At 39.4% G+C, this 26,012-nt stretch overlaps 1 protein-coding gene across 15 annotated transcripts in view; it reads right to left on the bottom strand.

Moving 5' to 3' along the window:
• Positions 1–25,958, bottom strand: part of LOC310883261 (E1A-binding protein p400-like) — a 48,435-nt gene extending 22,477 nt beyond the window's left edge. For 6 of the 15 annotated variants that reach the window (XR_014573434.1, XM_083803287.1, XM_083803296.1 and 3 more), the window contains exons 1-25: positions 25,816–25,958; positions 23,095–24,469; positions 20,843–20,953; positions 16,923–17,010; positions 16,390–16,497; positions 15,303–15,682; positions 14,733–15,035; positions 13,803–13,988; positions 12,250–12,390; positions 12,057–12,135; positions 11,559–11,611; positions 11,012–11,069; positions 10,253–10,342; positions 8,909–9,016; positions 7,984–8,177; positions 7,624–7,801; positions 6,902–7,038; positions 6,365–6,534; positions 5,727–5,901; positions 5,185–5,321; positions 4,317–4,503; positions 3,175–3,341; positions 2,380–2,534; positions 1,621–1,857; positions 398–562 (exon numbers count right to left, since the gene is read on the bottom strand). Coding sequence is in view for 14 of the 15 variants with exons in the window: in XM_083803287.1 (XP_083659413.1) it covers positions 398–562; positions 1,621–1,857; positions 2,380–2,534; positions 3,175–3,341; positions 4,317–4,503; positions 5,185–5,321; positions 5,727–5,901; positions 6,365–6,534; positions 6,902–7,038; positions 7,624–7,801; positions 7,984–8,177; positions 8,909–9,016; positions 10,253–10,342; positions 11,012–11,069; positions 11,559–11,611; positions 12,057–12,135; positions 12,250–12,390; positions 13,803–13,988; positions 14,733–15,035; positions 15,303–15,682; positions 16,390–16,497; positions 16,923–17,010; positions 20,843–20,953; positions 23,095–24,417 (4,930 nt within the window). In the remaining variant the exon portion in view is untranslated. The other 9 variants (XM_083803294.1, XM_083803298.1, XM_083803288.1 and 6 more) reach the window with 7 other exon arrangements.
• Between the last annotated feature and the right edge of the window lie 54 nt (positions 25,959–26,012).

Below are 26,012 nucleotides of genomic sequence, written 5' to 3'. Positions count from 1 at the left end.
AAAAATCATAGGCACACCAATCTTGAAGTGTTATTTACACCATTTCCAAACAAATGAAGAATATCCTTAGTTTTGTCTGTTTTTACTCATCAGGTAATTTATCTGAAATAATATCTCACCTTACTTCAGCTGTATTGCATACATGTGAAAGCAAATTCAGTAATAAAATCTTGAAATACAATATAGAAAGGAAAGTAACCATGTCTTTCACTTAATACACATTTATTTTCAAAACAGAGCTAGCTCATTATCCATCTCACACAGAAAACAGGTAGAACAGAACAGTACAAACCGGCAGGATGAACTCTCCTTAATATACAGCAACAAGGAATGTGCTGTCCACATCAAAAATGGAGCATTCTAAATAGCAGAAAACTCACTGTTTTGAAATTAGTACCTTGTAACTGCAAAGGCTGCCCTGCAGTGAGCTGGCGAAGTTGACTATGTGATAAAGTAAACTTGTTCCCTTGGAACTGCAGTGTTACAGGGGTCTCTGGCTGAGCAATTCTGCCTTGTGCTCCTGCTATAGAAGCCAGCTGGGCTATTTTTACTACCTCACCACCTGTTGAGGAGGAAAACAAGCATTAAGAAAAACAAAGTGGGAGGTGGGTTGTTCAATATTCACAGTTCTAAATTTTGGTTAGTAAACTGGTGCTGAAGCGCCTTCCATGCAGAATTATACTTAGTGCATCAAAAGTGTCATATATAAGTTAAGCAGGTATTGCTTTCTATATTTGGTGGACAAACTGGAAAAAAACTGATTGTTTAAAAGCTAAGAACATCAACATTTTAGAAGTTATCACTTTCATTAGCAAAAAAGGTAAGAGCTACCTGAAAACTCATGTGACACTTTGTAACAGAACAAGTTAAGACACTAAAGTGATTTCCACTGCCTTTTCAAGAGCATAAAGGAAGGTTGAAGGAAGAGACAAAAATATTCACACATATAGCTATAGAAATACATTTAAAATAATATGAAATTTGCTGATGAAACATGATTTACATTAAGCAATCTGCACTTAGACAAACCAAAAAGCTTTAAAGTGACAAGGACCAAGCTTTTTGTGATTTAAATGCAGAAAAGTTAGAGGCATTTAAGCATTAAGTTTTCCGATCCTGAGAAAATACGGGCATGGAAATTTAGCTTTTGTAAAGGCAGTGCGTTACCCCAGAGAAAAAATTACTACATCAGTGCTCAGTACTCTACATACATGCTAATAGGCAGTGCACATACAACCTTAAAGCAAAGCCTCATTGCTTTTCTCTGCCTAACAGTTGCGACGCTCCTCTCTGTGAGAGGCCTTTAGCAGATGGATTAGTGTTTAATATGAAAGGAATAATTAGGATAGAGCTAAAACATTTGGTCTGAAGGAAGTCTTGCCAGCAGAAGGAACATGCAGAAATAGGAGATTAAGTTGACACCGCTAATGTATGTCCACAGCAATTCTATTGTTTCTTATCCAATTTTTGATTTTCCTTGGTCATAAGCAACATACTGAGCAAGGCTAATCAGAAGAGTGAAAAAAAAACAACGATTCTGTACACATTTTAGGGTGCCTAGTAACTTAACCTCGTTGTAGTAAAAAGGTGGGAGAAACCTCGAAAGGGGAGGCCACTTACTAGGCAACCGTGCCTGGGCCTGGGAGGTGAGTACCAGCCTCTGAGGCAGCACACTCTGTTGGATGGTGTGCGGGGGGGGCTGTGGCTGGGCCTGGCCCAGCTGGGAGGCCTGTGCTGTGGTCTGGCCCCGCTGTTTCACAGGATGGGCTGTGCTAGTTGCTGTGGTGAAGGTCGCTGCGGGCTGGTGTCTTGGAGCACTGGTGGAAGCCTGAGTTGTCTGAAACTGTGCTGCTGCGGCTGCAATCGATAAGGTTTGTTTGTGCAAGCTGTTAGAGGTTTTAACTCCACTGCTTTAAACAACCTGCATTAAAAAGAAACCTTCCAACAGGATATTAAAACGGCTACAGGAAAGGCTTTTCCTTACAGACTGGGATTTCTAGCCATGCCTACTACTCCATCCTACTTTTACAACATTATTTATTTGGTAAGCATTGTTTAAAGGTTAAATAAATACACAAAAGTACTCTAAATTCCCAAGTTTGACAGAACATTACACGTGATCAGGGTTTAAATACCAACTACGACATATTAACTCCATACACTATCAGTTAGGTTACACAAAGCTTAGTTTTGCATTACACTGGCAGATCATACTGTAGAAACTAGTGGGGAAATTTACTGGCAATTAGTTTGTTGGTATTTTTAAGCCATTAGTATTCTAGACCATTAAGCTAGATGGAAAAAGAGTTCTATTATCAGGCTAACTGGTATCAGTGTATTTAGAAGTCTATCTAACCAACAAAGCCCTAACTCTCTTACCTTGATTTGAGGACACCGTAGCTATGGGTGACCTTCCCCGTACTTGGCCCTGTTGAGTTACTGTTGCTGTGGTCACCGTGCGTTGTACCTGAGTGCTTGGAAAAACTACAGTCCTGCCCTCTGGTTTCTGACCATACTGAACCGGTTGAAACAACCTGAAAAGAACATGAGAAGTCAAAGGCTATAGGAAAATCATAATTTGGCTTTTCAAAAGTAAGCTCTATCAGCAGGGAAAGCATAAACTGATCCCTCAGATACTGATCTCTTGCTTACAGATGGCTGATGCAGACTCATCACTGGCAAACTTCAATTACGGAAATCCCATAAAGTCAGTTTGCCAAGTACACGCAAGAAGAAAATCTCCATTGCCATGCATCCAGTTGAATGCAGGAAAAAACAGAATTACAGTAAACAAGTTACACAGTCTAGCTTGAAACTGGAATGGCATCCTTGTATCATTTCCAGAGAGATGTCAACCTGCCAGCAGGTCATCGGGCAACTCCTTTTCATCAAAAAAACAGTTCCACATAATTTTGAGATTTTCCAAGAGAAAAATACTAATATATCCACCAATCAAGTAAAAACTTTGAGAAATCAAAAAACAAACTTCAAAAGGATTGTATAACTGTGGAAAACTATTAAAATGGAATCCCTACTTACAGTTGTAAATAAGAAAGAATAAAAAAAAATACAAAGCAAAGTCTGAGAATTTACATGAATCACATTACCAGAGATGCAGAGAGAATTACATTTTGCTCCTGTAATTCTAGCTAAAAGGAAGACATTTGAACATACCTGCTTGGTTTGAGCTTCACTGGGTTAGGCCTAGCTGGTGGTGGAGGGGAGCTGTAGATTTCTTCAATTAATTTTCTAGTAACCTTTTGTTTTGGCAACAATTGTGCTTCATAATGAGTCATTTTGTTTTCCATTCCAATGAGATCAAAGAGAGACAAGTCTGATTCCTAGAAGTATTGTAAAATAAGGTTTATTATTTTATGTGACAGCACAAACAGTTAAGTATTCTCCATGTTCTACACTAAATTCACTTTCTACATTTTACTTTTTAATTTGAAATACATTCTCTAAGTTTAAAAAGTTAATTATTAGCCAAAACTGTCTAGAAACTTTGGAAACATATCTTAAGCTGGTAGTCCCATTTTATGCATCAGCATCAGAAACAAGAGAATTTAAATCATTAGCTGCCACTACAGAAAACAAGGCAAGCCATCATTTGACAACTCCTCATACACCATAGTTTCCAGAGAATTACGTAAAATTCTTAGAATGTGTTTGTTGACTATGGAACTCAAAGGCCAAACTATAAAGTATGTGTATAATTTAGGTGTAGAAAAATACAAAGAATGAAATATGATCAGCCAAAACGATCACCATTACTCATGCTTCTCTCTAGGGAAATCATTCTATTATCTTGAAGAGGGAGAACACACCTTTGATGATAACGCAAATAGCAATACTTCAAATGGACTGACAGAAGCGTACTAATTTAGTCATTGAATCAGTGTTTACTTTCATGTGAATAAAGAATGGGTCCTACTCTCCTTTAGCTACTGAAAGCACACAAAAAAAAACAGAATGTTATAAATAAGCACTGTGCTACCCAAAGTGTTGCTGGTGTAGGAAAACTGCAAGTGACTATGGCTACGATGAAAGCAAAGCCAATTTCTCTTCAACCAAATAGTTCATGAAAAATTGCAAACTACTTGAAAAAAATATGATTGGAAAACACTCGAAAAGCTCAAACTATTATTTTGAAAAAAGAGATGCAGCAAGTATGTGCTTGGTAGGCATGGATATGGAATAGTGAATTCCTTCTATTTATAACTTCAGGTAGACTTACGATGTGTAACACAACAATATTAAGTACCAGTATTCTACGAGGGCACTAACAGAGAGAAATAGTTTACTTTTCTACTTACCTTCCAAATATCCCTTTCTAGGGCACTCAGTACAAGAGATGCAGTTCTGTATTCCAGTGTTTCTGATACATAAGAGGTACTTGAAAGCCGGGGGTTTATCAGATCAGGGTGATTACAGATCCTTTGCAGCTGCATCAGGACATGCAGGACACTGATGAAGTGCCCACTTTTGAGGGCTTCTTGGGTTCTGCCAAATAATTGATACAGAAATACATCAGTTTAAGCACATTTTTTCAAAGCCATAAAAAGATGTCCCTAAATCAGCAAGGTGAGAACGTGCAGCACCATATGTAATGCAAAAGTCTATAATGCAAGCTCAGTCTTTACCTAGGTCTTTTCAGAGCGGTTTAAGTAACACTGCAGTGAATATAAATCTGGGAACATGAAGCTTAGGTACCAGTGCTACCTTAAAGTCAGATACAACCTTACCATCTCCCTATCCTCCAACTTTCTTTGTTCTGTTTCTGTTCCATCCTTCCACTTTTCAATAATCACTTGGTATCACAGCACAAGTTAAGAGGAGAAAGGTGGAGGGTGGAGGAGGGAAGAGAGGCAGAAAGATTTGGGGCTTTAAGAAATAAAGAACCACACATTAGAGAGAAATCTTGAAGCAAAACAGGGGCAAAACTGACCAATAATTACAATTTGATTTTTAGGTTTCAGATGTAAAAGCATGTGTTTTTCATTAGGCTCATAGCATCATCTGTCTATCACTTTAGTTTACAATTTAATTGTATTCTAACCACTGGTCATGCAGGAAAAACTCAGAAAAATATTAAAAACACCTCCAACCATGACATTCCAAGCATATCATCTTGCTTAAGCACCAAAAATGGGAGCATTTTTATTTCATGTTTTAACTTCTTACCCTGGTTGTAATATGACATCTTCGTACATAGCTTTTTGTCGACTAGAAAGACGACACTTTAGCACATGTTCATATTTCTTTGTTAGCTGCTTTTCAACATCTCTCTTTGATCTTCGCAAGATAAATGGCTGAATCATCTGAAACATTTCATTATTGAAGAAAAAAAATTTCTCTCACTTCAAAGATGCGATTTTACAACAGGAAGCTAAACCCATTCACACCCAATACATTTTATGTGACAAAACTCATATGCCATATACAATCATACTGAACGTACACAGTTGTATAAGCATGATTTGTTCATAAATTTCTGCATGTTATCCTTCAAGATCTGAGCCTCACATAATTTTCAAATGATACCTCTATACTTTTTTGGTAGCAGAATACACTGCTTACAGCTGGACTTTCTGTCTGAACTGCACAAAGATTAAGAAAGGCCAAAAATCTAGAGGTAAACCACATCTTTTACTTTTTTTTTTTTCCTCTCCAACATCTTCTATACCTACTGTAGCATGGCAGATGAAAAAAAAATGACAACATACTCTGTGTAACCTGATGACCAGTTTATGGCAATAATCCTGGTTCTCTTCATTAGCTGCTTTTACTGGAAAATCTAGATAAGGCCTGGAAATTCCCGGAATCAAGAAGTGTACCATGGTCCACAACTCCATTAATGTGTTATGCAAAGGAGTATCTATCAGAAGTAAACGATGTTGGCTGCGAATAATAAAAGAAAAATTGTAATCAATACGGGATTTAGCTAAAGTCACTATGGAGACCAATATTCAAACACTGCACCTTTAGGTTTGTCAGACACAGAAGAAAGAAGGAGTAGTGCTAATAAAATTAAATCTAGGATAAATTGTCTTTTTAATCTTGAATATACCACTAAACTAGCTTCCTCATTGCAGAGAACATACAAGGGAACCTGTTTTGAAGCAGATTATCAGCAAAGAGGAGTTCTAGTGTTACAGTGGAAATAACCAGAAGATCCTGAGCATGTCTCTGTATCCTGACTGTTTCAAGTAGAGGCACCTCTATAGGCAAGTGCTGGTAAATAGTACAGTAATTTGGGCAGACCAGAGTATTCTTACTGTTGTCTTTTTAACAGAAAACTGATGTGGCGTAAGAAAAAAAAAAAAAAGCGCTGCCAATATGAAAAAAATGCTCTATGCCATACCTGCGGAGACTGAAAAGTGCTTCCCAGTGTTTCTCAGTCATGTTCTTAATTTGTTGCATCTCATCTACTATTAAATATTTCCATCTCATTTTCATAAATGCTGGGTGGCCTTTGAACAATTGCTTGTAGGAGGTGATACACACATTAAAGCTGTTGGGTTCTGACCATTCCTACAGAAAAGGAAACAAAGGGTGAGACAGAAAAGTTAAGGCAGAACGCTCTGGTATGGCTTCATTAAGAACAGAAAGATGCTATGACCCAAAGCATTCTAAAAGATAGTCCTTGTCTTTAAACGGCAGTCAGTTCAGAAAGCAGGTTAAGTACTGCATGTATTCCTCAATACCAAGGAAGTTCCAAAGATGCCTTTCAAAATCTAGAACTGTTAGATGTGAATCTCTTCATAAAGCAACTTGTAGTCTTAGAATTTTTTTTTATATATCCCATCAGGACAGAAGGAATATACAGATTAATGCCAGTTAAAAGTCTTGCCATCTAAAATGAATTACATAACAGTGTAAGATTCACGGAACACAGTACCTGTCTCTTTGCTCTAAGTTCTCTTTGGCTGCCAAAATAGAGAAGAATTTTCAACCCTGGGCACCAGCGTTTCAATTCCAGCTCCCATTTCAATATGTTACAGCTCCGTACAACAACAAGGTGAGGGCCCCAGTTACCTACAGTTAAAAATAGAAAGAGACCCCTATAATTCACATGACTTATCTTCAACCCTGATTTTGAAAGTACAGAACACTAAATTCATCATTAAATGTGAGATCCAACAACATCAAACAGAAGTAATTTAATGATTAATCTACTTATTATTTTGAATAAAAGATGAGTCCCACAACTTTTGCCTTACTTGTAATTCTTAAGCCATGCTGACTACAACAACACTGTTAGTAATACCTCAGATGACATACAAGACACATTCGTCCAACTGATTATATTTACTCCTTGAATTTAACCATCTGCAGCTATCTGCTTATTACAATTTGTGAAACTTTTTTATTAAACTAGTAAACTAGGCTTCAGAAGAATTTTGTCACCTAGAAGGTAACAGCAGATTGGTCAAACAGTATACTTGATCTGAAAGCACTCCTTTGTCACACTTAACCTACGTAAGCTTTTCTGACATAATCCCACTCTGTACATTAACTAAAGTCTGATACAGTTCAGCAGAAAAATGTGACCTTAGTCTACCATTCACAAAGACAATGTTGGCCCAGTACCTGTCTAAAAATTGAGACAAATTAACTCACCTTCATTACAGGCCAAATGTGCAAAAAAGGCGATAATTTGCACTGTTTTGCCAAGCCCAGCTTCATCTGCCAGAATGCCATTGAGATTTTTCCTGTACAACTTTGCTAACCAATCCAGCCCAATCTTTTGATATTCTCTGAGAGGCCCATACAACAGGGATGGAGTATTGTATTTTACCTGTAATGAGAATTCATTGATACTTTTTTTTTCGGTTAGATTGACAGAGCATGTAAAAAAATACATACTATAATTTGATAAGCAGAAAATATTTACGGTTATTTGTGGCTAAAGTCTGTTAAATCACATAAAAGCCATTCTTCATGTAAACACACACAGTAGCAGAAAAGAGGGAATTTTACCGTTGTTGTTATCCTAGAGCTGCCTTTAGGTAACAGCATTTCTGCTGCAGCAGCAACTTCTGATATGTCTCGCATGTGCTTCTTCGGAGGACTTGATCTGTCTATACTTTTGTACTGGTCGATGCTGAGGAGAGAGTCTATGAGGACAACTTCTTTCTGAGGACTTTCCCTATCAGACATATGGTCATCCATTTCTGTGAGACAAAAATGACATTGGCGTATAAAACAAACAAAAACTTAAGAATCAGCTATGCAAAGAAATTGAGATGGCTAGCATTCAGTAATGATCTAAAAAGAAACAATTACATGATCTTCAGGGTAGTCAAGATAAAATTCAAGTAGCTTAAGCTCGGTAAGATGAGCACGTTCTAGGTGTTCACACTAGGTATACAAACAAGACCATTAGCTTTTCACAACTTCTGTGGAGGTCCTCTCATATTACCTATTACCAATCTTCAAATACTTAATTCCATCATCACTTTAGTACAGAACAGATGGCAACCGTGTAATAATAACTATGACGTGTGCTCTCCTGTTCAGTGCAGAGAAGCTCTTTTATCACTCACTATTGTTTCTGAGAATTTCACATACCATGACTTTAAGGCAGGCAAACATTACTCTCTTTTTCATGAACTGAGAAATGAAAGAATGGAAGAAATTCTCCACAGGCCTTTATCCAAAAATATATAGCAATAAAAGAAATAAATCTAACCATCTTTCCAAATGCTTACTCAGAAAGCCACTGTACTTTCCATTCATTCTTGTAGAGAACATTGGTCATCACTTAATAAAAATAATTTCAGATGTAATTCATTCCATATTTGTTTTCCCTAGCATAAAATGTTTTTGAATACAGAACCTAAGAGCCATTCAATTTATTTCACACTGTAAGTCAGCACTTTCTTCTAAACAAGAAGTAATTTACCTTCCTCACTGCTATCCTCTTCACTGTCAGGTCTAGGCTGGGGCCAGTGAAAATTTTCAGAAAAGGCACCTTCATACATCTTTAGTAAATCATCCAGAGGCAATTCAGCTGAAGGTCATTAAAGCACATGAGTTTAAAAATATCAAGACTTAAAACAAACAATACCATTATTTTTAATCTCATGACATTCTTCACTTTTATAAAGACAGAAGGTAGCTCTAATCAGAAGTTAACTACCTCTAATCAGAAGTTAACTGAAGGAGTAATTACTAGTTGGAGGAAGGCAGTATTTATTTAATGACCCAGAGTATAGAGTACACTTGGCATTATACCATGTAGCCTGCTCATCCAGGTTGCTTTTTACTACACTACAACCCACCACGCAAACATACAGTAAGCTACTGGTTGGCAAGGTAGGGGCATCAAATCGAAGTGGTTGAAAGACAAACAAAGACTTCCAAGTTTCAGAACTGAACTGCACCTCAACCCTGCTTAACAGTATCTCCAGGACCCCTTGTCTAATCTGTTGAGGCAGCAATGTACATGTTGTCAGTGGCCAATCAATCAAGAAACACCCTAATTAGGAACTTGGCTGACCAGCCAAGAGTTATAATCCCTCCAACTGGCCAGCTGGCTGCAGCCACTAAGCTGCCAAACAGACCAAACAAATGGACTAGGAAACTGCATGTTAATTGCCAAGCAGGCCTAGCTTAATGGGAAGCCCGCCTCTAAAAATCAGCAAGGTTTTTAGCGTGATAACTGAAGTGATCCCTACGGGACACTTTGCACACATCAAGCTCTGCATAGTAGTTATTGTTAAGTTCCTAATGAAAGCAAATCAGCAGCCTGAGCATTGTCCCTAAAAGTCCTATACCTTTCAAATACTTAAACCCCAAGAGCAGCCTTTCAGCACCATTTCAGACTTATCAGATACATTACAAAACCCTTCTGAAATACTCGGGATAGTTGATGACAAAATGTTTATGTTCACCCTGCTATACTTCTGTTTTTCAGTATTTATCACATGTACCTAGAACTTAGATTGAGAGTCTTTTGGTTGCGGTTTTAAAGAAAAGCCATGCTTCAATAGAGACTTCTTTTCTCAAACCACCTTGCATAATAACTAGGTAAGTACATGGACTGCTTTATGAAGTACAGAAGTCCATCATCATAAACTAACTGCTATAACTTCCCAAACAGAAAAATAATATGGGTTATACATGACCAAATACCTCAATGCGTTCAACTTTTCATCTATAAGCCTATTTACAAATACAGTAACTGCTGCATGTTTTTATCTGTTGTTTCAAAGCTCGCCAGAGAAGAATCAAGCTACATGCCTACCTTCTTTGGCTAGATTAGACAATTCAGTTTGATGGTTTATATTTCCTTCTTTAGCTTCTTGTTCTTCAATTGTTTCTTCTTCATCTTCAACTAAAATCAAAACAAATGCTAACTGTGTCATTCAAGTTACAGAATAATTCTGGAAGTTTATAACTATGTACCCTTGAAGCGTACTAGCATAGAATATTACAGGCTAGCAGGATTCAAAAAGAATGGGATATGTATATGGAAATCAAGAAAATCTGACAGCAGCTATACCTAGAAACTAAAAAAAATATGAAAGGGAGAGAAGCATTTCTGTCTCAAGACAAAAGGCAGTCTTTAACTGTTTACTGTTGGTTGACAGTAGTCCCCAGATTACTCTGTAGCTTTAAACTGGGAATTTTCTTTGTCAGAAACGTGCAATAGATCTCTTCACAAGAAAGTCACTAAAGTAGATGTGTTATTCACTCTGAAAGCCTCAAAAGAAGTTTAAGACTACTGGTAAGGTTTGAAAAACGAAGGAATGAGAAGAGAAAGAATTTAAATCTACCAAAGATGGCAGTTTGATTCCAGGGAAAGTTTTATTTCCAAATTTTCACTGAAGCTCTTTTCCACAGTTGACTATCTAATCTCTCTAAGAAGTGGATTAGGGTTGGTATTTTTTTTGGGAAAGGCAGCAGGTCCATGCAGAAACAGACTGAAAAACAGTGGCCTCGGGGTTTTAATGCATAACTTATGTACTATGCTAGAAACAAACAATTTTGAAAAGTGACATACCTTCCTCATCAGTCAAAGATGTGCTTGCCTTTCTTTTCCTTCCAGATGATGAAGAACCCTAGCATTCAATAATTAAAATATTTAAGATCTCAGAAAGCAAAGCTAGGATTTTTTTTGTTTGCAGTTTTAAAGAAAATGAGTGCCTTGCAATGACAGCAGCAATCACTAATAGACATTTAGTATCTATTAACATTTTTCTGGTCATGGAAAAACAAAACACAATAAAATCAAACTGGACATCCATGTACACTATCTTTGTCAAAACCAGTTACCTTCTCCCCAGCATTTGTTTCCAAACTCTCATGTTCACCATTAAGGACAAAGATTAAGGTATTTCAAGGTGCACATCACGCCCTGTAATTCTAGCTAAATTGTGCATGTTTTCAACAAAGTTTGAAACTGAGAATTCCGTTTGGATCATATCCATTCCATTCTGCTTTACCTTGTGATCTGAGTATTTTACCAGCTACTGTCAACCTGAACAAGCAACACTATATGAAAAAGCACAGCGTGACCAGGCTGACTAGCTCAGGTTCAGAAGACTTACCATTTCACTTTCTTTTTCCAATAAAAGCTCTTCTGAAGGCTTAGCATCCTTACCTGGAAAATTATCACACTTGATGTAAGTAATGGTTTTAAACTAATTATGTGTAGATTTAGATTAGAAATTAAGAAGAAATTATTTTCTCAGAGAGTGGTGAGGCAATGGAACAGGATGCCCAGCAATGTTGTCAATAACCCATTCCTGGAAGTGCTCAAGGCCAGGTTGGATGGGGCTTTGAGCAACCCGATCTAGTGGAATGTGTCCCTGCCCACAGCAGGGGAGATGGAATTACATGATCTTTAACGTCTCTCAACCCAAACCATTCTACAATTCTATTAGTCACTTAACAATTTTATGTTTATGTTAACTTTTAAAAAGCATCCAACAGAGAACTAATACTAACTAAATCTAGCAGAAAAACGCTGCAGAGTTTTGCACAGTCCTATTGCCACCAAGTAACAGCATTTATATTGAATTTCTTATGAAATGAAATGCAATTACCTTTCCTTGAAATTTTCTTTAAATTCAAAGCTTTTTTTCTTTTCTCTTGAAATTCAATTTGCAGTTTTATTTCAACGACCTAAAATGTAAATCAAGTCTAGTAAAACACTTCCATTTTAGAAATTAATTACTGAAGATTAAGAAAAAACAGTGCAACTCACACAAGTATTAATGAGTCAGTATTATATTTTACCTGCTCAATGTTAGACCAGAAGTATTCTATTTCTCTAGCAATTGATGCAGCAATTCGCCTTAGTTTGTTTTGTTCCTCCCTTTTAGCTCGCTCTTCATTAAGTTTCTTCTCTTCATGATAACGAGCCACAGTTCTTACCATCTATGATATGAGAGATACTCAGGTTACCTCAAATATACACATCATCACATTTCTTAAGTTTACATTAGTTGGCAGCAGTCAGATATTGACTGTAGCTTTAATAGATGTTAGCACTTAGTTCCATTATTACTAACGCTTACCACGTCAGTAAAACAGACATGAAACTGGAAAGAGAAAAGAAAATACAAGAACTATAACTAAAAAATCCAGTAGAGAACTCTTAATTCACTACTCTCTCTTAATACAAGAATTAGGAAAAAAAATCTACTGTAATAATCAGCAAATGCACAAAAGAAAACTTAGTTTTCAGGCAGCACAAAGTCATAGAAACCACACCACGAAATGTCAGAGACCAAAGGTAAAAAAAAAAAAAAAGTTCAAAAAGGGAGTGCATACAGAAATGACAGATAAGTCAGTGGCTGCTAAATACTGCTTCAATAGGAGGTCCCTAAAATGCTGACTTCCAGAAGTTTGAAGCATACTGCCCAGGGGAAGGTTCATTTCATGTTTACCATGCGTGTTTCTCCTATTTTTAAAAACCTACCATTAGCCACATATGGAGTGAGTGCTTGAAATCCATATTTAAATTATTTTCAGATTGCAGATCTGCTTTTACAAAATGATACACCTATCTTAATACTTTGCTTACAAGGAAGAGAGTCCTGAGTTCACATTATTTCAGAAGACACAACAGAAAACAATACGGTAATTTCAACTAATGACCTTCAGTTGCTCTCTTCATAACCCCAAACTGGACATAAATGTATGGAAAGAACATGCAAGATCGATAGAATCCATAGAAAATGCTTGCTTGTTCTAAGTAAACAAGTTTTACATATTTCATCTCATATCATCCTAGTTTTCGTTGCATCACTAAATTAATTATACCCACTGTGTTGCTTTCTTTTCCTACGAACCATTCTGTACCATGTTTCCACTGCTGTCCCTAGTGGAGACAAAGAATGGAAACTGTGGTTTCCCTACAGCTTTTTCTTAGAGGAGTTAGACAACCACATCCAATGGAACTTATTTACAAAATTCCATATTTACTCTTCATTGACAGGAAGTAACCAGTATATAAGGCAGGCACAATAACTGTCATATTTAAATATGACATAATTAACATATTTACTGGGTCCCCTAAATTAGCTGGTTTGATTTCCAGAGGAACAAAGACCACAAAAAACAAAACTATTATTTGCATCTGTAACAAGTAAAATTATCAAGTCCATGCCAAATGCTAGAATATTCAAAGCTAACAACATGGCTTCTCATTTAAGTTAAAAATCTGAGCTTTATATTCCACGACTTTTATCCAAAGGACCAAAAAAAAAAAAATTTAAACTTTGTTACAGAATTGAATCATATCAAGATTAATTGTTCTGATTCAAAGCTGTATGTATGTCAAGTACCTTCTTAGCAGTTGCCATTTTCCATTTTCTCTCTTGGGCAAAATCAGTTGCCATCCACTGCATTTCTTCCAGCAAATAATCCCAGTGAGATTTGGGTCTTGGAGCTTCTTGGAGTTTGGGCAGTCTCCTCAGGGACCATAAACCTTCCTTCCTCAGTTCTGCTATCCGCTGATGGATTTGATTTTCCTTAAAAAGAAACACATATGGTTACAGAGAAGCTGCAGAATGCACCTAGAATAGTAGTCAAATATAAAAGTAATAATTGCTCACACTTCATCAAAATAATTGACAGCAAAAAAAAAAGCAGTGAAACAGCAAGATAAATGCATTACAAAACTAAAGTCTGAACTTTACATTAATGGAAAAACTACTAGGCTAAATTCAACCTATGCAAAAAGAGTACTTCAACCTTTATTACAAGAGATAGTTTGTTAAATAACAGGATAAAAAGTTTCACTTGAAAGCACAAAAATTTACAGGACATACGTAAACTATAATCAAATAATCCATTTTTTCATAAACTGAAATTGCAGCTGTATTTAGCCACAGAGAAACCCAGAAGATAAATATATCTTCCTTACTAATAGGGCTTGTTTAGGGGAAAAAAGTCATCTTTATGATGTTAAATAATCAAAATGTATCTCTAGTTAGTTATAAAAATAAATAAGGTTGAAGACACCTTGAATGAGTAGATATAATCAACATAATAGAGAGAATGCAATGACTGCATGAAGACTTGAGTCTTCTTTAATTTCTCTGAATGTCCATAAAAGCCAAATTCATTAAGTAAAACATATAAAAAAATAAAAAAAGAAAAACCACAAACAGGTAATAGCTCGTTTTCAAAATTAAAACACATTGCCTGCATTAACTGTTATCTGTGTGTTAACTGTTGCAAGTTTTGGGGGAAAAAAGAAAAAAAAAACTTACCAGCTTTACTTGCTCAGCGAGCTTGTCTTGAGAGTTGTCCTGTGGTAATGCTGCTGCATTCTGAGCTGGACTTTGTGTTTTAGGAGCTGCTGCTACTGCTAAGCCTGGGGGTTTTGATGCAATAGGAGACAGGGACTTGTTAGTTGCTGGAGATGTCCTGTTTGTTTGTACTGGGTATGTAGAAGGCGGTGTTGTGCCTGAGATAGTTGCTGGCGCAACAGATGAGGTAGGCGGTAGTGTATTTGCCGTAAGACGCTGAGTAGTCTGAGCAGGATCTGCAGATGGCCGTGTCAGAGTCACAGTCTGCCCAAGAAACGCATGTTAGTGATGAGTTTGGCATTCAATGCTGTCTTAGTCTGCATTTCAGTAGAACATAATAAGGACTTTAATTTAGTGAAAAATTATACCTGTATTTCTACAAGGACTTTTTCTTTGCAGGCTACTTCTAAGTGCATTTGCCCAGAGGAATTTAAAAACGCTAATATTTTTCATATATTTTCGGGACGACAATATTCTCACATTGTACTAGGCATTGAAACAGACATTTTCTCCCAAGTGAAGTTCACATACCTGTTGTTGTATTGTAGCTTGTGGCTGTGACACTTGGTTTGGTGTCTGTCCTTGTACGTGGATTGCTGGTGGCACCTGCTGTTGAAGTGGTGCTGGAAGCGGAGCAGAAGTCAGGGGTACGCTTTGGGGCTGGATCTTCACCTGAATCTGGGGCTGAGTTGGAGATTCCACTATCTGTGGTTGCTGCTGCGAAATCTGCAGTGCAGCTGGGAGGGACGCCATGGGGACATTGACAGGTTGCAGCCTCCCCGGGAGCTGCGGCGGCGGCGTATGCAGACTTGCTGCGTTCTGCACAGGAGGGCCTTTCGATGGGTCGTACTGTTGTTGACTCTGTTTCTGTCCAGTCAGCTGTACGGTTTGAGGAGTGGGAGGCATTCCACCTGCAAAGTAAAAGAAAATAGCTCAGATGAAATTAAAAGGTCCAATTCTTTTTACTAATATAAAGAGGAAATCGACTGCAAATAGGCTAATTTGTTACTTACTTTGCCACAAGACACCATCACTTGAAAATACCACATCACAATCACAAAATAAATCACTATTACAATAAAAAACAAAGTATTTCATGCACAGGACTGCAACTAAAATTTGGAGCACAGCAACTACTAAAAAAAAAATGTCATTAAATGTCTTCTGAATTTCCTATACTTAAAACAAACAAAAAAAAAGACTGGTGAGCTAATGGAAATTTAACCTAAAATAACTACATGAAGTCTAAATAATATTTAGTTCTTAACACATTCACTCCAACATATTCTAAAGCTTGGCACGAATAATGAATAAAAATTTGTCTTGAATGTTGCAAATTAGGAGGTTTCCTTTTCACGATCCATTGGCTCAGGTCCAGAATTCTCAAATTAACCGTTTTGCATCAGCACCTGTGACGTATTTCCATGCCCACATGCACTTTTGGAGCCCGTCACTCAGCTCCTTAAACAAACCAGGCATTGCATACCAAGTATTAATTTACATGGAGAAGTAGGTGGTGGGGCTAGGATCTTGGAAGGTTGGAAGCCCAAGTTTCTAGTCCCATCACTAACGTCTCCTTGTTAAATTAATGTGCAATTGGCATGTGGTGACACAGTACCTTGTGCCGTTGGCATTAGCTGTTGAAGAGGAACTCCGGAAGCCACACCCGGATGCTGAAAAACCATCCCATGACGGCCCACTTCAATTCGTGGTCTCTTAGACGAATCTGTGATATTCAAATTCCATTTATGGCATGGTACAATGGAATGGGTTCAGTTTCACAAAGCAAACTACTACACATGATTCCAACATCAGCTCAGAAAGCTACGACTACTATACATGTGTAGCATTTATGAAGAGCATGCTCCAAGGGCAGGATCCTTTTCACTTCCAGTTGGCCAGCTCCAGTCTTCTCAGCCAGAACAAGCAACCTAACAACATCTCCATGCTTGCCAGGTCCGGTCCTATGTATTGTGAGTGGCGTGCCCTCTTCACACAGCACCATTCACAATAGATAGTCCCACCAATCTGTCTGTTTCCAAGGTGAGGCAAAACTGTGTTTCAATAGTTACTGAACAGTGGGCTCCGTCAACTGTTTGGAAAATGAAATAAAAGAAAAAAGAAAAAAGAACTTCTGCTCGAGAAACATACCTGCTGGTGCAAGTGCCTGCTGTCTATTAAAAGCTTCAATTTCTATGGTGTTCACAGTCCCCGCAACTGGAGTCCCTGTATGCGTTTGCTATTGGAAAAAGAAAACAAATCACAGAAGTTCAATCTGTAGGTAGTCTAGCACCGAGGCGTAAGATACAAATGGATCTAAAAAGGCCATCAGAGAACATAGCCTTGAGAACATTTCTACAACTAAGAAGACAAGACTGATTCAATATCCACTAGGAAGTTTTAGATGTCCATATTGCCCAATATCCACTAGGAAGTTTTAGATGTCCATATTGCCCAGATATTCTTCCTTCGGTCTGAACTTCAAAATCACAACTAAACTGATGAAGGTGGTTATAAACAACACGTTTACATTGCCCAATTTTTTTGGTTTGTTTTTTAAATAAATTAATGTTTGCATTAATGTATAACCCTGCTGCAGTGAACTCAGAACAACATCTTCTTATAGTTTATAGCTGCAATAAAAGGCTGACATGAGAAAAATTAAACAGTGGGACTTCATTACAGGATTAATTAGAAGGGACATTAGATTAAGGAAAGAAGTCACGCACAAACTGTATCATAACTAAGATGACAAAAATCAGAAATGAGAGTCAATGCATTCATGAAAGCTAATCCTTTTCACTCTGTGCAAAACATCAGCAACATAAAAATTAATTCTCATCCCAAAGGCAGTTCAAGCTTAGTTGAGCCTCCACCACTGTCACCTTTAGGATGGAGTTCCATGAGATTTAGGCTCACAATATTTCAGGAAGAACTACTAAGACTCAGAAGAGTGGGAATAAAAGAATCCCAGCAACATTGCAAATTCCAGTTCCAGTTTTCCAGAGGCTAGCCTCGCATTTGTTTGGCAAAATGAGTACAATGAAGTAACTTTATGATGAGAAACATGGGATTGCTATAGTGCTAATGTCACCTCAGAGCATGTCAGAAATTACTAGACATTTTACCTGAGGATAAATATCATGCACCTAAATATCATGAATTATCAAGTCTTGAAGAGCACTGATGGTATTGAGACAGAAAAGAAATCTCAGGGTTTTGATTCAGCAGGTTGGAGCTTAGCTTCAGTAAGGTTATACAGTGCATAATAACTTCATTTTAAAATTATTACAATTAATATTGACCAAGATGTCAGCTGATATATTCTAGAAAACTCGTGCAAATGGCAGACTTGCATGCAGGATTACTTTAAGAAACTGGTCTGTGAACTTGATGATTTCCATGCTCTTTGGGCTCTCAGCACTACTGGCAAATTATTAACGCCCATCAGTGTTTGTATGAGCCCAGTTCTTTTCAGTGAGTTTCTGCATCATATTTTTAAATTCTCCTCAACATTCAGCCATGTTATAACCAATGAAACTATATGAAACTTAACATGAGAAAAATCAGGGCTACCCAAAGAAAGGGCTTAAGAGCTTCTATCAGAAAATAGAGGCAGCCTTTATACATTGCAGCCTCTATGCCCTGGAAAATGAACTCATCTACCACTCAAGCTCTCTAAGTGTAATCTGCTGTTGGTGAGAGCCTCTACCATATCGACGTACAGAGAGGGTTTCTGAATGTTGTGAAAAGTTACTATTACAACACAGCAAATACAGCAATTTCCCCGAAGAATCTTCTACTTTATTCACAGGTCTTTTCTTCTCTGATTTTTAATAGAAATTCTTCCAATGTAAATTAAGCCTAAGGAAATAAACATCGGTCTATATTGAAATAAACTGTAGCAGCCACAACCCCACATCTTTAGTGCTTCATTGAAGAGCATTAATAAACACGGACATTGCCACCTAAAATGGCTGGGTTTAAAACATTCCTTTTTGAGCTCCATGTATCTCATACCCTCAGATTCCATCAAGAGCTACGAATTACTAACATTTAATCTCTTTGCTGCTGTGAGGACATTTGTGACCACTCTAGTGATACAGCTATATTCTTCAACGTCAGTTTTGGTTTTAAGAATATCTGACTCATATTCAGTCACAGGTCACAGTCATATCACATTCAACATGCATCAAGTTTTCAAATGTTTGTTTTACCATAAGGCAGACATGCAGCATATTTCAAGTTCAACAGTCAATGTCTGGCAGCGCATCACAGACTTAAGCATTTAGAAAACTATTCAATAGATCACAAAAAATGTATTTTGTACAAGGGTCCTGAATTAATTAACAAATTAATTAACAAATTCTGCTCATGTGCAGTTTAGATCAAATGCTTTCTGGGACATCAGTTGGAGAAGGTATGTCCTCCAAGCTGCTTCAAATGTTTCTTATGTCACCTGCACTCATAGTCTGGATGATCACATTCTCACATTTTCAGGCTGCTGCATGTCTACTTCAGGACTTCTGATTGACATTTTCTGAAGTGTATGCCTCCCAGCCGTCTGCATCATCGCCACATAATTTAGGCCAGACACTTCAAAGAGCGAAGATGTTATGCCTTTATAAATTGCAGTCACATACCGCTTATGTTAGACAAAAACTGTCCTAAGTTTAATTAAAATAATGTGGTTCTCCAGAGGTCATGATTATGCAGCACACCCACAATAATCATTCTGAGTGCTGCATTTACGCACTCAAATTTGAATGATGCTGATCAGGACACGTTATTTCTCTATAAACAGTTAGGAAGAAAAAGATGGATGGGAGGAGATGATGCTTCCTGGTAACAGTTTGGGCTGAAATTACAGAGAGTTTTGTACAATTACAGAGAATTTTGTACACTTCTAGCATGTACCTGCCAGTTTCCCCGAAACACCTCTGAGATGCTATAAAACTTTCAGAAGTACTTATTCATTGGTGTCGCCAGAACATAATGACAAACCTAATCGCTGTAATAAATAACCTGACACAATATTACTCATTTTAAACGGCTTAGATGAAGCCTGTCTACCTGCTAAACATGTCAGCACTGGCTGTAACAAACCAATGAGTTTGCTGTGCAACTCATTTGTGAAACACTGCCGGTAACCTCCCATTTGTCAGATGCAGGGATACGGCCCGTTCGACAGTTCATTTAACTCTCCCTTTTCCAAAACCTAGATGAAGGCAGTGCAGACCTCACAGCTTGCGTGGTACAGCGGAGTAAACTCCACGACATCTGCTTTCTAAGCGTGCACAATTGAGCTGACAGCTGAGCACGGTAGTTGCGGGGAAGCAGGCTGTGCTCCTCCGGGTGCGCGAGCACTGCTGTCTGGGTAACGCAGAGCCGAGGGTAGCTGCAGAAGCATGTGCCAGCCTGAATTTAGAAGTTGCAACACCATCAATCCATGTTTTTTTGCTATTACGTTTATTCCTCCACTTTGCCCAGTGTTCCTTCATGCAAATACAACGTAAAAGACCACCTATATAATGAAGATGAGCACTTCGGTTTCTTCTTCCCAATATTTACGGTAGAGTGAATGGAAAGGGGTTAGTTTTTGAAAAAATTGTGTCAGAGGGTTTTATCATTATTTTACACATTTCACGGAAGGTCAAACCAAAGCCTTCTGTAGCCACACTCAAAACCTTTAATACACAAAGAAAAAAAAAAAACAAGAACAGAAATTTAGAAGAAATCCACAGTTACAATGCCACAGACAAAAGAACCCATATTATCACTATGCAGAATGCACAAATGAACCAAATGCATTAGGGAAACAAAAGACAAACAAACCAAAGTGCAAACATTCAAGCTGAAAGTTAATGAAACAAGCCAGCAACCTGGAGACAAAGATTTAACTTCCTCAAAGCTTCATTAATATCGATGCATTGTAAAGGTTTTCGTTTTGTTTTGTTTAGATGGTAAGGGATGGGCTCTAGGGAAAATTCTAATTCATCTAGGAAATATCAAATCTGAATGAAGAAAAAAAATCTGGGATGAAACTACATTTTAGAACCATTGAAAAGTACCTGAAATGGTTGCTGCTGGGATGAAAAAGCAGCAGAAACATTTGGAGGAAGCTGGGTTGCTATAGCGACAGGAGTACCAGTCTGCCCATCCTTTCCTGTCACAACCTTTACCTGAGAGAAATATTTTGGGAAAAAAAAAGAAGGGAGAATCATTTTCTTTTTAAAACTTTTTCTTCTTTTTCTTTTTTCTTTTTTTTTTTTTTTTGACTTGTTCAACAACAACCTTTTGTACTGATGGCACCTCGCTGAAGAGGGGATTATTACCAGGCGACCATCAGTGCGGCTTGGCTGCACCGCCGGCCGTTTGCGAGTTCTGTCTGCCTTGCAGTAGCAGAGCAGAGCACGGCCCTCACTTCTTACAGCGGCTTCTCACCACTTCTCTTAAATCCAGTTTACAGAGAAGTGTGCTTTGAATTTAATGATTGCTGCTCCTAACGGACAACAAACCAGCATGACAGACAGTTTGAACTTAAGAGAGCTCCGACATTTATTTAAGCAATGAGCACAGCCACCATTCGCTCTCCCCCTGAATTCCCAAAGGGATCAACCTTTCCAGGCAGGGGATGGAGTGCGTTGCTTTAGCAGAAAGTGATAAAGAAGGGGGAAGGGGAAATAAAAGAGAAGAAGACAAAAAAAATACAAAGAAAGAACATACTCAAAAGATGTCTTAAACTTTCAAAAGGATTCACAATCTAAAAACACACAGACATTTGCTGTTGCAGCTTGCAAAATTCGCCAGCAGTTAGACTGACAAGAGGCTTTCACAAACAACAGATGATCCATCACAAGAAGGCAGCGAAGTACAGCAACCTCCGAACCCGAAAGACTGAGGGTGATGTAAATTGTAGCAGTGCCACTGGTTTCAATGAACTTGTACAATTTACACCCACTAAAGGTCTCTCAAAATTAGCATACGGTAGTTAAAGATACCTGGTATTTCAGCTGACAAACACGCAACCCAACAAGAACACCTAAACAATTTGACAAAATACAAACCAAGTGAAAAATTATTGAATACCATTGTCAATAAATAACAACAATAGGCTAGCTTTTACTTTACTGTATCTAGAAATGATTCCTTCCAAATTATCAGTAACTAGTACACACAAATATTGTTCCTAGCCAAGAAATTTAACCACAAAACAATTAACAAATTAAACTTTCGCTGTTATACTGCTAAAATTTCCCACGAATTCCAGCTAAAGATTTCATCACTAGCAATTCATACCTAAAAGCACTGTCAATTTTCTCTGAAGACACTGATTTCTAATAGAGATTTCAGAGTAACATGAGTTTATTTACAAAATCAGTTTTGTTTTGTCTTTTTACAAACTGGCAACTACATACCCACATGTGTTTTTACAAACTTTAAAAGGTCTTTGTTCACGCAGTGCCATCACTTGTATCAACACTGTCACAACCACTTGCCACGTAACTGACAGGTACTGCTCCAGCACCCTAAGGCTGCTGCTGCAGGTCAACATCTACACGAATGGGTACAAACACCCAGGAAAAGTTGCACAGCACCTCTTTGAGGCAAACTTAATTCAAATCATTTGCCATTAATAAATGGTGAATCGAAATTATTTTAAACCTCTGTGTAAATAACAAAGTTAGCTTGTTAACATCCAGGCTGTAAGTACAGTTTTTTTGGTATCTTTCAGACTGCAATACGTGCACAAAGCTCCAAGACAGCCTCTGTAAACTAATTCATCACTACAGATCCATACACATTACGATTCACGTGCTCTGACTAATTAGATTACTTCAGGGTTTTCTGCTGGCCACAGCAACGCTGAACTTTAGTAACATCTATACTTAGAAGTCACGAGAGTCAAATAAAGGTTAACCTCTTAGGAGGCTTTGCTTACTCTTTTTAGGTTTGCGTAAGTCTAGTAAGTGAAATTTAATCTATGATGTGTGTTCATTCTGATAGCTTAAACCAGCTTCTATAGCAATGCTGTCTTTATTTGTGCGTTGCCTTACGTATTAACTGGGACAGGAAAAGTTCCCTTCACTTCTCTGCTCTTCACTTTTAAATACGTGCATCTGATGGCCTGCTCAATCCAACCTGTCAAATCACACCACCTAGCAGCACGGTGCTCTCTCTGACCAACCACTTATAAACAAAATTGCTGTACTTCATCAAGCAAAAAGGATTTTTTCAGGTACTGTCATGTTATCTAATACATCATAATTCAGGTGCCACATCTACTCTTTTATTACAAAATGTTAAAAAACGGATTTCTTACCTCATCGTTGATGACCTCAGATTGTTCTTCCTCTTCTTCCTCCTCCAGATCCAAGTCATTTTGCCTCAGGTACGCTTGCAGGGGAACACAGTGCTTCTTCTTAAAGGCTAAAAAGTCCATCATATTCCCTTGAAGATGTTGCAGAAAAAACAGTTCAATCAAACATTCCTTAAAAGTTTCCTTAAGAATTTCCATTTGCTTGTGGTGATGGTCCAAGCACTGCTTTCTCATTTGAGCAGTCTCTTGGTTGGCAGGAGGTATCTCCTCCAGTTTTTTGGGTTGTTTTTTCACGGCCGTATTAACTGCAGGAGCAAGAGGAAGACTTGACAGCCCCTGTGGTACCGTGGCCCGGGAAGGACTTGTGGGAGGAGGTGGCGATGTCATTCCAAATGCACTCGGTCCTCCAACTCCTGCTATTAAACCCCCAGAAGTCCTGTCATACCCAATGGGTCTGCTCAGCTGCTGTCCTTGAAGCACTTGCTGCTGCTGTTGCATAAGCTGCCCTTGGATAATATTGCTGATTTGGGGTGGCAAGCTCGTTGTCGTAATGTGGCCCGGGCTAGTCAAAGACTGGATATTCGCTCCGCTCGCTACAGGACTTTGAGGACCAAGGTGATGAATGGTGCCGCCAGACTGCGAGTGAGGTTGGGAAAGCCTGCGCTCCCTTACTGTCGCGGGCGTCCCAGAAGATGGGAGTTGTACTTGAGCCGCAGCTCCTTGAGCAATCTGTGCAATTCCCGGCCCTTCTTGATACACAAAGTGTCCGCCATTTGAAGGGCTCAAGCTGATTTGTCTCACGAGCACGCTAGCATCCACAAAGCCTCTGGTAGGGCTCTGGCTGCACATACCCAAGCCAGGGCCTGGAGTGCCAGCCCGGACATTTGGTAGCGTCTGCACGGGCACAGGGCTGGGCTGCGTGGGGCTCTGAGACTGAACCTGCTGCGGCAGCGGGGACGTAACTTGAATATACGACGGGGATCCATGCTCAAACCGCCTCTGCTGCGGGCTGAACTGAAAACTCGGCGACGTCGGGTTTGGAATTGGCAGTGGGGTAAGCGTTATCTGCTGGTTTCCTGAAGCCACTGGTCCGACGTTTTGCAGCGTGATGTTCACATTCTGACCAGCTACCGGACTCCTACTCATTATAAACTGCTGAATTTGGTAACTGGGGGATTGGGGTGCAGATGGACTCGCAGAAGGCGCAAAAGAAGCTGCAGGGGACTGGGGTAAGTTTGCCTGTTGCTCTTCTCCCTCACTGCCCGTGAAGGACCTGGACCTCTGGAGCTGGCGCTGGGCATTCTGAGGACCATTGCCATGGTGCATTCTCACTGTCAGATGTTGGTGGTTCAAGGGTTGTTGTTTTTTTACAGTTATACTGTAAAAGGAATACACAGAAACAGAAATTCAAGTAAGTTTCAGTTACAAAACTATATTTACCTATTTAATAACTATTTAGAAGAATAGCTTACAGTAAGAACTCAGTTATCCTGCCTTTGCAGTTACTTAGATGTTTTATGTTAACAATCAATTTATTTGAAATCCTCATTACCACAAACTCACTTAAATATCTCACGTCATTCTAGCTAACAAAGTGCTATTGGATAGTTTAGAAGTGATATGTTCCTCTTAAAACAGAGGAACAACTAACTTTAAAAAGTCTTCCCCTTTCTACAAAACTTCAGAATAAACTGTCTCCAACATCAAAAATACCTGCTCTTTTATGTCCATTATTCCTAATGTTTCAACGCTTTTAACACAGTATTATGTCCTCCAGACCAGAATAGTTCCTCATAACGTAAAGTACATTCAATCAATGATAACTAAAAATACAACAAAAGAGGGTATAGACCATTTGACTTTATTGTTCTAGCCCCTGGACAAGAAATGTGTCATGAAAAGTCTCCCTAACAAATTAATTGAAAGTTTGAAAAAGTATCATGCCTAATATTTAATACTGCCTCCTCTTTCATTCTGAACACCAACCACTTAAAGAGATGAAAATCAATGCTAACGTGCATTTGATTTTAAATGCCATTTATTGAGCCAAGCTTTCCAGAAATCCAAACACATTCTGGTTTTGAATTTCAGAAAAAAAGATTCCAGTGACGCGCACCGACAGGCAGAATCGGCGCTGGGAGTCGTGCAGGGATAGCACCAGGAGAAAGAAGGAAACTGCTTGCTGTTTCTTCGGTTTGTTTTGTTTTCCCCAAAGCTCCCTCATTCCGCCTTTGGCGTTTCGGACCAAACCCAGCCGCGGCGCGCTGCTGTTCGTCCTGAACTTGCAGCCGGGCTCCGAGCGGCAACAGGCAGCGAGGCAGCAGCCGCTCCTGCCCTGCGCCGGGACAGCCGGGGGGGGCTGCGGGGGTCCGGGAGCCCCCAAATCCGCCCCCTCCCGTCACGGCTCCGCCAGCCCGTTATTTAATTACCCCGGCACGAAACAATTAAGATCCAAACGATACCGCCTATCGCCGGCTCATTACCCTAATTACGCGCGCCCCGCTCGCAGGCACCGCAACGCCCCGTGACGGGCCGTGAGGGGCCGCGGGGCCGCCTTTTGTGCGCCGCGCGGCGGGGGGGGGGGGCTCCCCACACGGCCCCGCGCCGCTCTCCCGCTGCCCCCCAGGCCCGGCCCGCTCCAACACCGGGACGGGGCCCGGGAGGACGGGGCAGGGGCGGAGGGGAGCGGGGCCCGGCCGTCCCCCCGGCCCCGGCCGCACTTACCGGGCCCCTGGCAGGAAGCGGGGGGGGCCGGAGCGGCGGCCGCTACCAGCGCCGGCAGGAGCCAAACCGCGCCGCTCCGCGCATGCGCCGCCGCCCCGCAGCGCACGGAGACTGCGCCGCCCGCCCGCGCATGCGCCGCGAGAGCCGGCGCTGGGGTTGGGGTTGTGGCGGGGTTGGGCCGGGGCTGAGGGAGGCCT

Source organism: Anser anser (assembly GCF_964211835.1).
Source record: "Anser anser genome assembly, chromosome: 18".
Lineage (NCBI taxonomy): Eukaryota > Metazoa > Chordata > Aves > Anseriformes > Anatidae > Anser > Anser anser.
This window is presented reverse-complemented; position numbering and strand designations above follow the sequence as displayed.